The sequence below is a fragment of the Hevea brasiliensis genome, chromosome 12 (assembly GCF_030052815.1).
Source record: "Hevea brasiliensis isolate MT/VB/25A 57/8 chromosome 12, ASM3005281v1, whole genome shotgun sequence".
NCBI classification, from domain to species: domain Eukaryota; kingdom Viridiplantae; phylum Streptophyta; class Magnoliopsida; order Malpighiales; family Euphorbiaceae; genus Hevea; species Hevea brasiliensis.
Window position 1 is genome coordinate 10,923,183 of NC_079504.1, and position 12,542 is coordinate 10,935,724.

Here is a 12,542-nt window from a genome sequence, read left to right on the forward strand (position 1 = left end):
ATGCTCGGAAAAACACTGCGAAGTTCCGTGGGACCCACCGAAAAACGGTGTCGGAAAAATTCGAAATTTATGTCGTTGCGAAGCTCTCGACGAATGGAGCGTGCTGGTGGCCTCGGTTTTCTCGTGGGATTCACGGTTTTCGAGAAATCTAGCCCAAAAGTCGAAATGGGCTAAAATCTTCCCGAGCAAAAATCGGACAATCCGCTCGATGGATTTCGGCGTTCTTGGTGTCTATGGAAAGCTCTCGCCGAGTAGATGATTTTGGACACAAGACCCGGTCCAATTGGTGGCCGGATCGGCCGGATTTGGCCGGGGAAGTCGAAGCGGCGCGCGCGCAGGGGCGTTTTCGCGCGCGTTTTTCCGGCCGTTCGGGCGGCGGCCGGCCGGCTGGCTGGGCTGGGCGGCGGCTGGCCGGCGGCTGGGGGTGGAGAGGAGAGAGAAACGAGAGAGAGAAGAGGGGAGGGAGCGTCGCGCGCGGGAGGAAGAAAAAGAGAAGAGACCGGTCCGATTCGACCGGTCCGATCCGGTCCGGTTCGATTCGGCCGGTTCGATTCGAAATACAAAATTTTGAATTTTTACTCTGCCTCGGGACCGAAAACGAGGTCCAAAAATTCCGAAAAAATTTCATAAAACTCAGAAAAATACGTAGACTCCAAATATATTTTTAGTTTTGCCACGTGGTCTTTAAATTAATTTTTAAAAATCATCAAAGTTTATATTTTCGGAAAATCGAACCCGATTTTTAAAATCCGAAAAATCTCAAAAAAATTCCTAAAATTTAAATAAAATTAAAATACCAAAATACTCATAAAAATTAAAATTTCGGGGTGTTACAAAAATATATACGAATTATTCAAATTTCAAGCTAAAGCACCGAGTACATGCCACCCTTGTTGTGAAATGGTCTCATCATATATGTGCTTGTAAAAAGGCTTAATGAATCAGTTTCTTTCATGAATAAGTAGTCATTTCAGGTTTTTCTTGCATGATTCTAGTCTACCTAATGCATCATCTCCTGGAATTTTATTCAAAGTCGTATTTATTTTCATTGCTCTGACTCTGCATTTTCCGTGGGATTCTAGATGAAGAAAAGGCCTTCCATAGATTTTATGGAAAGAATTCAGAAGGATATAAATGCCAGCATGCGCGCAATACTCATTGATTGGCTTGTGGAGGTATTTTTTTTCTATTTGTTGCATCACATGTTTGTAATATTTAACACATGATTTGGAGGATCTTATAGTTATGAAGTTACCAAATTACTCAAGGATGGAGTTCCATGATTACCATGTTTAATTTCTATCACCCTACTAACCATGTTTAGTTCAATCTGCAGGTGGCTGAAGAGTATAGGCTTGTACCTGATACATTGTTTTTGACTGTGAACTACATAGATCGGTATCTATCAGGAAATGTGATGAACAGGCAAAAACTGCAGCTGCTTGGTGTTGCTTGCATGATGATTGCTGCGTAAGAAAACACTGCTAATTCTTTTATCATTATTAGTACTTAACCTCTCTTGTCATTAAGATCAGCGAATTTTGTTGCCCATCTGTTGGCAATGACAACTAATTCTCAGTCTGGTCTTTAGGAGTAGGGTACTGTCCCTGCTGCTTTTATTTCAGATGCTTTGTTTCGAGATTCTATTGCTGGTTGAATGAAATTATTATTTTCCCTAAAAAAACCTCTCTTTTCTCTTAAATTTTCATTAAATCATATATTCACAATGGGAATTACCACTGTGGCAGAAAATATGAGGAAATTTGTGCACCCCAGGTGGAAGAGTTTTGCTACATCACAGATAACACCTATTTTAGGGAGGAGGTATGGGTTTTACCATCATATGGAAAAAGTACATTTACTTGTTGCTTTCCTTACAGTTTTGCTTTATTACCTAGCAGGCATAAATACTAAATATTTCATGCTTGCAGGTTCTGGAAATGGAATCAGCTGTTTTGAATTACTTGAAGTTCGAAATGACAGCCCCCACAGCAAAATGTTTTCTTAGGTAATGATTAAATTATGAATTTCTCCACCTCCTAATTTTTGTAGGGTTTGCTGCTTGTTTTGACTGATGATCAATTACTGTGACTTTTGTAGACGATTTGTTCGTGCTGCTCAAGGAATTTATGAGGTATCCATCCTTGTGTATTTAGAACTTTGCTCCGCATATTTACTCATGTGTCATAATCTAGTTTTTGACAGCAGATCAGCTTCATTGGATGGTAAATAAGAACTCATGACAAACTGAGAGCAAAAAGTGGTCAAGTAAAAGGCTAACACTAATAGTAACTCCATGCTTCTAGCGCCATAACAAATTTTTTATTCTCATGGTTACATTTTAGCTTATTTCTAAGATTTTGGCATCTTTAAAAGATGGGTTGCTGTTTTTCCTAGGTTCCATCGATGCAGTTGGAGTGCTTGGCCAACTACATCACTGAATTATCTCTCCTAGAGTACAGTATGCTTGGCTATGCTCCATCACTCATTGCTGCCTCTGCAATTTTCTTGGCTAAATATATACTTCTTCCTTCGAGAAGACCATGGGTATGTGTGTGATCAGAGACTGATTTTTGTAATGGTGCTTCCGCTCCACTGCTTAAACTAAAGTCTAATGCCTTGGATCATCCTTCTGTTTTGGAACAGAATTCTACTTTGCAGCATTACACTCTTTACCAGCCTTCAGATTTGTGTGAATGTGCGAAGGATCTCCACCGCCTGTGCTGTAACAACCATAATTCTACCTTACCTGCAATCCGGGAGAAATACAGCCAACATAAGGTAAGCAAAACTTACATTGTGCTCTTGCTCTCTTTTTCAACTACAGTGTATAAACACTGGTGATTAGCAGTAAAATGCAACCCTTAACTTGAATTGTTTATTTTTTTCCTCAGTACAAATTCGTAGCAAAGAAATACTGCCCTCCTCCTTCAATACCTCAAGAATTCTTCCACAACCAAAGCTGCTAAAACAGTTGCATTACTCTTCCAATGCTCCGCTGGAAACTTCAAGTGAAAATCAATGTTAGTAGCTCTTCTGGTTTCAAGCAATGGAATACATTTGCTCTTTCCTCATTGTATCATTTTTTTCCCTTTTCACCTCCTCTTGATCTTGTAACATGCCAGTAGTTTTTCGCTTATTGGTTTAGGTTCTGCTGAGTTTGCTCTCTTCAGCAAAAATTTTAGTGCTGATAATCTTGTTTGCTATCCTAGCATGGCTATTAGTCCGATTGTATCAAGCTGCACCCACTACTGATATTTAATCAAGAATGGGTACAACACATACACACTTAGAAAAAGCCTGCACTTCTGCCTAAGGATTTGCCATAATGGCAATATAGACAAGGTGGGGACTTGTGTGTGGGTAAAACTTGCAAGAAACATATAAAATCATTCTATATACATATATTTACAATCTACGCGTCATATTACATTATTTTTTAATTACAATCTTTACGACATAAACCGATGCTATGCACCACTACATTGAGGCTTGCTTGGCTCCAAAGTTTCAACCCCACCACTGTGGCTCGGCATTTCATTGAGCCAGTGACACTCCTCAAACGAGCACTTTGGTCTATAAATTGGCCACTCCACATCTTCTGGCTTAATATATGTGGGGCCCCATGCTGGGGTCCCATCCTCGAAAGAATTATGTGTCAACCTCTTCAAATCAGAGCCGTCCAATTTCACCGTATAGATCTCTCCATAAGGCTGATAATGATGTGGGTTCGAAATTGGCTCAGCTGATATTCCAGCGTAATCTGTAGTAAACGCTATACTCTTCCCATCTGGGCTAAAATATGGATGGTTAGTTCTGCCACCCAACCCGCTTTGAACCAACTTTCTCAACCCCGTTCCATTCGGGTGGATCAGAAACAATTCGAAGCTACCAGAACCCGGGTTCTCCCGATCCGATGCAAACGCAATCCATTCACCATCCGGTGACCAACTACACATAGTGTCGCCCCATGGACCCTCCGTTAACCTTCGGAGTCCGGCTTTCTCACCTTCCACCGCATCCATTACATACAAGTTTTTGTGACCCGATCGACCCGACCGGAACACTACCCATTTCCCATCCGGCGACACAGCAGGAAATGCATTGTTCTCACCGTTAGTGGTCAGCTTCTTGAAATTATAAGCTTCATCAGCTTCACCATCAACGTTAATGGAGATTATATCAACCTCTGTACTCTCACTGGCAAAAGTGGGACCAGTACTAGAGTATACAACCCCTGGACGAACGGGGTCCCAAACGGTCGAGAACGCCATTTTAGGATAAACCTGACGCCGGTTCGAGCCGTCCGGGTTCACGACGTAGATGCCCGGAAATTCAACGTAAGCGATACGGTCACCCCCAGGTGACCAAGAAGGGAATGACCCGTCGACTCTAAAGAGTGAAATCTCTGATACTGGGCTATTGAGATTTTCTAACAGAAAGTGGGCGCTCTTTTTATCGTTAGAGGCTCCTCTACACCTGTGGTACCCAACTCGGGTTGAGTCAGGTGAGATAAACGGATTCAAGTGATGAGTTTGGGGTGATAATAATCGAGTTAACTCGATAAACTCGTTCTTAACAAGGTCATATAGCTCTATATGGCGATAATCCGAATCGGGTCTTCTCGTAGCTACTGCTATGAATTTGTTGTTATCTGCAGAAGTAGCTGGAGTGAAGGCGTGAAGACCTGGTGGAGTGACCCGCTCAACAATCACTGAATCAGTCGAAATCGGTGCTCCACTGGGTAAAATGGCTCTGTAAACGCTTATCCATTCATCTTCTTCGCTTCTTCTGTGAAAGTAAAGTGTTGTATCGTCTACCCAACTGGGCCACCCGCCGTGTTCAACAACCTTAACCCGTTGAGTCCCATCACGAGTCAAGAACACGTAGATATCAGTACTCAATTCCTCTACGTCACCATTCCACCCACTCTCCCCATAAGACGCCACAGCTGTATAAACCCCAGAAGGAGAAACCGCAGGGCTAAAATCGGCGATCCCATAAGGGGTGAGTCTCCGAGTCAACCCGGTTTTCAACTCCGTCGAGTACACAGCAGCCCAACTCGCCCTAGGCTTCCCAGGATCCTCATGCGTGGACACATATATCAGATAATCTCCGGTCACAGTAGGCTTATCCTTCATTGCAATTCCATTTTTGCCCTTCAGCAGCGGCACTTGAACGCGTTTGGGGATTTCAAGGGCGGACCTCGATCTACTGATTTGCAGGCTATTCAAATAAACTAAATCGTAGAAGATATTGGACGATCCACCGCGCTCCGTGACATAGACAACGCTCAATGGTGCAGAGTTTTGCGGGCCCAAGGTCTGTATCAGGGTTTGATTAGGTAAGAGAGAGAGGAGAGAAGAAGACAGAGAAGGAAAGAAACCGTTGAAATTAAGCGATTTGCCGTCGGTGAGCTGGATCTCGTCGGCAGAGGAAGGTGAGGCACGAGTGGGGAGAGTAAAGATGTCGAAAGCGTAGGTTGATCTGCTGCCGAGCGTGGCGAAGATGATGGTGGTGGCGCCGGATGATTCATGGTCCGGCGAAGCACTGGATAGAGCTATTGAGAAATGGAGAAGTAGAGTAAGGACTAAGGGTGCCATGGGCTCTGGAGTTTCACTGGCAGCAGTGATGATAGAGAGGGGATTTTAAACTATGGAAAATTATAGGGTGGATGTTGTAAGAGATGACGTGGTGTGAAGATTAGATGGGTCCCATATGTAGGAAGTTGCGTACGTGGCATAGCCAGACACCAAGTTTGTAAGAATTTTTATTTTTAGGGTGGGGCCCTGGCGAAAGTAGTGAATATATATGGCTGTGAATTTTTATCTACAACAGACGGAGTTCATATCAATATCATGTGTTTGGTTTTTTCTATCTTAATTTTCTAGGCTTTGTTCCATTTATGATTTTCGGCCAGGCTGCAATCACTTGTGAAAAATTAGGATAACTTTTAATTTTTAAAAAATAGAATTTTGTGTTGGGAATAGAAATTTTATTTTTAATTTTTTTAAATTTAGCTAAAATAAAAAATAATTTTTTATTGTTAATAAAAATTTTATTTTTCAATTATTTTTTAAATAAAAAAGTAATTTTTTACAATTAAATTAAATAATTATTTAAGAATATTTATTTATAATAATAATAAAAAATAATATTATTATAAAATAAATAAATAATATATATTAAAAAATTTTAAAATAAAATAAAATTTTAATATATTTTAAATTAATTTTTTTAATTATAAAAGATATAAATAATTTTATAATTTTAAAAATTATAAAATTATTTTTACCATACTTATTTTAAGCCAAACTTCACAAATAGAATCTTATACTCATCGGTGGATACTAATTTATACTTGATAATATTTCCCCATCAAAATGAAAAAAAAAAATACTTAAATTTATATCTGAGTTGATCTACAGCTGATCAAACATGATGCTTAATTATTTATAATTTTTTGTGAATATATTGCTCGAATGACTGAATCAGATTGATTTTTTTTATATTTCTTTTATTTTTTATAAAAAATAAAAATAAAATTTTCTTTAAAAAAACTAAAAATTTTCTTAAAGAATAAGGAAATAATCGTTTTCTCAAATTAATAGACTAAGTATTTTTACAATTTTCAAGTTTTCTTTAAGAATACGTTGAAAGTATTTTTATGAAAAATATTTATTTTTTATTTATTTTCTCTGAATGCCATCAAGTACCCAAATACTAAAACATGCGGAACGATACAAATGGATATAACTTCATTGTTTTTTTGAAGAACACCCAGTCATTCTACAAATCCACGAACTCGAATGCAATGAGTTTTTGAAGAACATCTGTATTGTATCAGTTCCTTCTAAAATTGATTTCTCTAAGATGGATGCCCTGCCAGAACTTGGGTTTTCTTCGATGGCCTGGTTTTGATGTCTGTGTGTTCGGAGATTCGATTTATTCCCTCGTCTTCCATGGACCCCAGGTATTGGTGATCGGGTCATTGTTGACAAGGTAAAGGTTCTTTCCACATTTACCGTTTGTTTAATTTTATAATGGCTACTTTGATAATTGATTGATCGTAGTTGTTTATAGGTGAGGCTCTGTTTGGATAGTTATGAATTTCAAATGATGAGGAATTTGAATTTGACATAATGTTGAAATTTGTGTGATTTTTAACTTAAAAACACAAATCCAAATTCACAATCATTTCAAATTCATGTCTATCCAATTGGATCCAATAACCTGTACAAGTTATAATAATGGATGCCTAGTTAATAATGTGATTTGGGCAACTAATTTAAACACTAAAATCCCACAAAAAGAGGGTTTAATATATAAATTATTGAGGGGTCAATTATATAAATATATATATATAATTATAAAAAGACCAATTTACCCCTCTTTTTGTGTGGTAAATCCGTCACTGCAAGGAAACAGACTGTTTAGTAGAGTTTCTAAGGGATGGACAGCGAGTAAGAATTTATATTTTGAATGCGAAATTTTTTTAACTTCAATACGTAATATATTTTATTAGTATGCGATATAATTATAATAAAATATGAGGATATGATTAGATTGATTTTATTAGTAATCCACCCTGTTGGTGCTTACCAAGACTACTGCCAACCCCTCTTTGCCTTCAATTTTTATCTGCAAATTTTTAGTGTATTATTTTAGAAAAATATCATTTACCCTTCTAATATTTTTATTTTTGTTTCTGCTTTTATTTTGCTATATAAATTTCATTCATATTTTTATATTATTTAATTTTAATCTATTAATATCTTGTATTTTTATTTTAATTTCATATTTTTATTAATATTTTATTTAATATTTTAAATTTTATTTTTGACCTCATAAAATATTACTTTCTAGATTCGCCCTTGTGTGCAGTGGAACAATTAATAAACCATTATAAGGTATATATCTGCATTTATCTCAGTAAAACTGAAGTATATATAAATATCTAATTTTTTCTTTCATTAGGTAAAGATACGTATACATTGATTCAGTAAAAAGAATAGACGATTATTAAAATTATGATAGAGTTTTTATTTCTATATAATTTAAATACACATATTCTTCACAATCAATATGGGATCTTGAAGGATCAGTCCCTGGACACGCCTCCTCACGTGGGACTTCAATCAGAGCCCAACCACACTAGTAATTTCAAAAGCTGCTCAAGACATATTTATTTTTTTCTTATATTAGGTAAAAATAAATGCACACTAAATTAATAATAAAAATAAATTATTATTAAAATCATAATAATTTTAACAAAATTTTTATTTTTATATAATCTAAATAAATATACTCTCTACAATCCACATGGGATCCAAAGGATCATGCATAAATACCTTGTTGCAATGCAAAATTAAGTTAGATAGTACGAAGACTCTGCATATCCACTTGCTCTGCATCATCTCCAAAAGAATCAGCTCGAAGATCGAGTAATTGTTTTTTTGGCCAATTTTGATTTTAGTCTGCGATATGGACAAATTCTTCTCGGAACAATTTCGGAACATGTATGCAGATATGTTGATTTCTCCTATATATTGTTAAAGTAATTATAAATATTTTCTGCTGAATTAGTAATTTAATGATTTGAGTATTTATTTTGTAAAACAAAATGTTAGAAACTTAAATTTTGATGGATTTTGTTTTAAAAAAATTTTAATGGTATGTTTGGATGAAAGGAATTAGCCCTATGAATTTAGATTTGAATTTAAAGTAAATATATTATTTAGATATTTTTAATTTTAAATTTAATAAAAATAAATTTAAATTTATTCCAATTTCATGTATTCATAATAAAAGTAGAAAATGAAAAATACTTCTTTGTTTTTTGTTTTTTCTTTTATCATGTCCACACCCTCCTTTGCAAACTCTGCTATCAATGCTGTTAAAACTATCACCAAGAAGAAGGGGGAAAATCCACACCATAGACTAAGAATGATGCATTCACCCGGGTCAAGGGTGGGTCACACTTTACGCGTCGTAGAACAAAATTATTTTCTAATCCTATCTTTTAAATGGGCACTTCCACTTTGAAAATTTAAAATTTTTAATTCAAGTGAATTTGTAATTGATATTACCCTCCAATATATATATATATATATTTGTTTAATCGGTTCAATCACTGTTATATACATTCATTTTGATTAAAGATAAATAATATTGATAGTATTGCTAAATATAGCAATATCTATAATCATACACTATAAATAGAAATATAATCATATAATTATGCTAACTAATAATATCTATATAATTATATAGTTCACTTATCATAATTAACTATTATCTATATCATATATAAAGAAATTAGATAATCTGTGGAGATACATTATTTTTCCCTAATTAATTTAATACACTATTCTCTCATACTAGTTCTAACTTGATCATTAAAGGATCTCACAAGGTCCATACCCGGTGAATCTCTAACCTATTTATTTTTTGTTTTACAATTTCATATTTATAAGAAATTTTCATAGACCGTAATAATAATAATTTAATTCATTTAAATTCTATTGGTTGGAAGAATAGTAAGTAAGATAAATGTATATATTTTTTCGTATTTTGTCTTTATTTATAAAAATAAATATAATTTAAATAAGAGTGTCATGGATATTTAAAAAAATATTTTATTAAATAAATTGAATTCTAGTTACATGTTATGGACTTATAATAATACAGGCATGGTAGTGATACTTTTTCATCTCGAGATTATAAGGGAAAAATCATTTATATAGTAATTGATAGAGCATCTATATATACTCATTCTTTTTCTCTCTCTCTCTCTTCCATAAGTTAGAAATTATTCTTTAGATATTATTAAAAATTAATTTAAATATGTAAAATATAAAATAAATAATTTAAAAATATTTTTTAAAAAATAAAACAACTCAACAATAATCACTACAAAAAAAAAAAAAAAGTCTATAACAACATTTAACAAGTATTATTAAAAGTCTAAAAATATTATAATAGAGTTATATCTACGTTTTTCATAAATATTACTCAAATGTCACTTAAATGAATGGTAATTGTTATGCGATAAACCCCCGTTTATTTTTATATAAATTTCGGATAATAGTTTTTTACACCATTTTGTAACACTTTTTCAACCGTGATTTTAAATCCTAAATTTTTGTTTAAAAAATGTTATAGGATTTTTTTAATATTGTTATTTGAGTTCTTATTGAGAAAAATATATATATTTTTAAATATAATAATTAGAATGTATTAAAAAATAATTTAAAATTTAATTTAATAAATTTTAATCATAAAAATATTAAAATGATAAAATAAAAATTTTAAATTATTTTTTAATAAAATTTAAAATAATTTTTTTTTTCTAAAAAATAATTTTGACCCTTCAACCTCGATGTAACATAGACACATAATATATATATAAACGCGTTAGTTAATAATATTTATAATTGTTATTAGGGTGTTTTTATGACATTAAGTCATGCATTAATTAAATTCTAAAAAATGACACAATAATATGATTATCATCCATTTTAAAAATATACTATTGTTACATTTATAAAATATCACTCAAAAATTATATTACTGACATTGCTAAATACAATCATGACAAAAAAAATTATCATAACATTCAAAAAATAATTCTTTAACACACATATTATTCAATTGATATGCAAATACTACATTTATACTATATTTTGTAGAATCATAGCTCCTATTCACTAGTGAAAAATTTGGGGTAATCTTCTGAAAATTTTTTTAAGAAAATAGAAAAATAAAATTTTGTATTTACATGTATCAATTTTCTAAATAGAGAGTTGGAAAATTAATTTTCTAGTTTTTCAAAATTTAACTAAAAATTTGAAAATTATTTTTTAAGTTGTTTTCTATTGTTTTCCTTTATAATAAATATTATGTTTTCCACATGAAAAATTATGACTTCTTTTTATAACCAAGATTATGTTATAACTTTTTAATTTTTAAAATTGAATAATTATTTAAGAAAATATTTATTTACAATAATTAAAAAATAATCATATTATTATAAAATAAATAAATAATATATATTTTAAAAATTTAAAAATAAAATATGTTTTTAAATATGTTTTTACAATGATTTATTTTTTTAATTATAAAACATATGAAATTTTTTTTAATTAAAATATTATTTTCTATTATTTACTGATAATCACTTTTTTATGTTTTTTCTTATTTTTTATAAAAATAAAAATAATAATTTAAAAAAATAAAAAATAGAAAATAAAAAATTAATTTACTTGCTCCAATATTATTATTATTATTATTTTTTTTTTGGCTTTCTTTAGAAGGTATCTATAGACCTGACTAAGGGTTAGTTTGGAATCAGACCGATATCAGATCAATTTAAATAAGATTGAAATTGATCAAACTTTTATTTAATTTGAACAGTAAATAAATCGGATTGAAATTAAAGTAAAATAGTTTGATTCAATTTCGAATTAAATCAGATTTAAAAAATATATATATAAAAGATTTCAAAAATTTTAGACCATAAGATTTGAACAATACTAGATCAAATCGGAATCAGAATCAGAACCTTGAGGACATACCAGATTCCAATGCCCTTTTTGGTGAACTGGAACTGGTTGTTCTTGGCCGGTTCGAATCATGAACCAAGCCATATATCTAGGTATTTATATTCGGAAAAGGGATCAAAAAGTCCATATACTTTCAATCGAGGGCCAAGTAAGTTCAAAATTAAGTTTTTAGCTAAATAAGTCCACAACTTTTTAATTAAGTCTAAATTAATTTTCACTTAAATTTTTTTTATAGATAAAATATTTAATAAGTCCTTTTACTTTTAATAAAGGTCTAAAATTAAGTTTTGGATCTAATAAATCTTTATATTTTCTAATTACGGTCAAATAGGTTATCATCTAATAAAATATTATTTTTTTAATGATAAAATTTTATTTTCTCTGTTTTCATAAATTATTAAAAATAAAAATTTTAATATTAAATAATTTTTTCATCGTATTCTTCAATTTCTTTTTTTTTATTTTATTTTAATTAAAAATAACAAATAATTTTAATATTTAAAAATAAAAAAATAATATTTTATTAAACAATAACTTATTTGACATTAATTAAAAGGTACATGATTATTTAGCAAAAAACTTAATTTGTCTCCACTGAAATTACATGAATTTATTTAGTTTTTAATTTTTTAATAAAATATTTTTAAATTGTAAAATATTAAAAATTATTTAATATTTTAATTATAAATAAAATAAATAAAAAAAAATCAAAGCTCTAAATCAACATTTTCTCCCTCCTCTTTCAACTGTAACACCCACAGCTAAAATCTACAGCTACAATCTTCTTCTTCCTCCTCCTCTTCTTCTTATTACTTTCACTACTATTCATCTCCCTCGCTCGATATCTACTCTTTGTAATTTTATAAATCCGCCAACAATGGGTCAACTGTAAGAGCACCGCATAGCCATAGGAGCTATTTTTAGAGCTCGACTAGCGCTTTTTTTTTTTTTTTCAAAAGGTTGTGATGTAGATAAAAA

General features: G+C 31.8%; 2 protein-coding genes across 2 annotated transcripts; one reads left to right on the top strand and one right to left on the bottom strand.

Annotated features, from left to right (window-relative positions):
• The first annotated feature begins 1,046 nt into the window (after positions 1 to 1,046).
• LOC110655337 (cyclin-A1-1) lies at positions 1,047 to 3,414 on the top strand. Its single transcript, XM_058131094.1, has 8 exons — positions 1,047 to 1,175; positions 1,337 to 1,470; positions 1,749 to 1,824; positions 1,932 to 2,008; positions 2,101 to 2,134; positions 2,398 to 2,547; positions 2,647 to 2,781; positions 2,895 to 3,414. Exons 1-8 carry the CDS (start codon positions 1,083 to 1,085, stop codon positions 2,967 to 2,969), a joined length of 774 nt encoding a protein of 257 aa, XP_057987077.1. The 5' UTR covers positions 1,047 to 1,082; the 3' UTR covers positions 2,970 to 3,414.
• Positions 3,383 to 5,641, bottom strand: LOC110655336 (uncharacterized). The gene has a single exon (XM_021811616.2). The coding sequence runs from the start codon at positions 5,601 to 5,603 to the stop codon at positions 3,471 to 3,473; it is 2,133 nt and encodes a 710-aa protein (XP_021667308.2). The 5' UTR covers positions 5,604 to 5,641; the 3' UTR covers positions 3,383 to 3,470.
• Positions 5,642 to 12,542: the final 6,901 nt, after the last annotated feature.

Coding starts and splice junctions, on each gene's coding strand:
- LOC110655337 (XM_058131094.1), top strand. CDS start 1,083: ATGAAGAAAAGGCCTTCCATAGATTTTATGGAAAGAATTCAGAAGGAT. Junction 2,135..2,397: donor CTGCTCAAGGAATTTATGAG/GTATCCATCCTT, acceptor TGTTTTTCCTAG/GTTCCATCGATGCAGTTGGA. Junction 2,548..2,646: donor TTCCTTCGAGAAGACCATGG/GTATGTGTGTGA, acceptor GTTTTGGAACAG/AATTCTACTTTGCAGCATTA.
- LOC110655336 (XM_021811616.2), bottom strand. CDS start 5,603: ATGGCACCCTTAGTCCTTACTCTACTTCTCCATTTCTCAATAGCTCTA.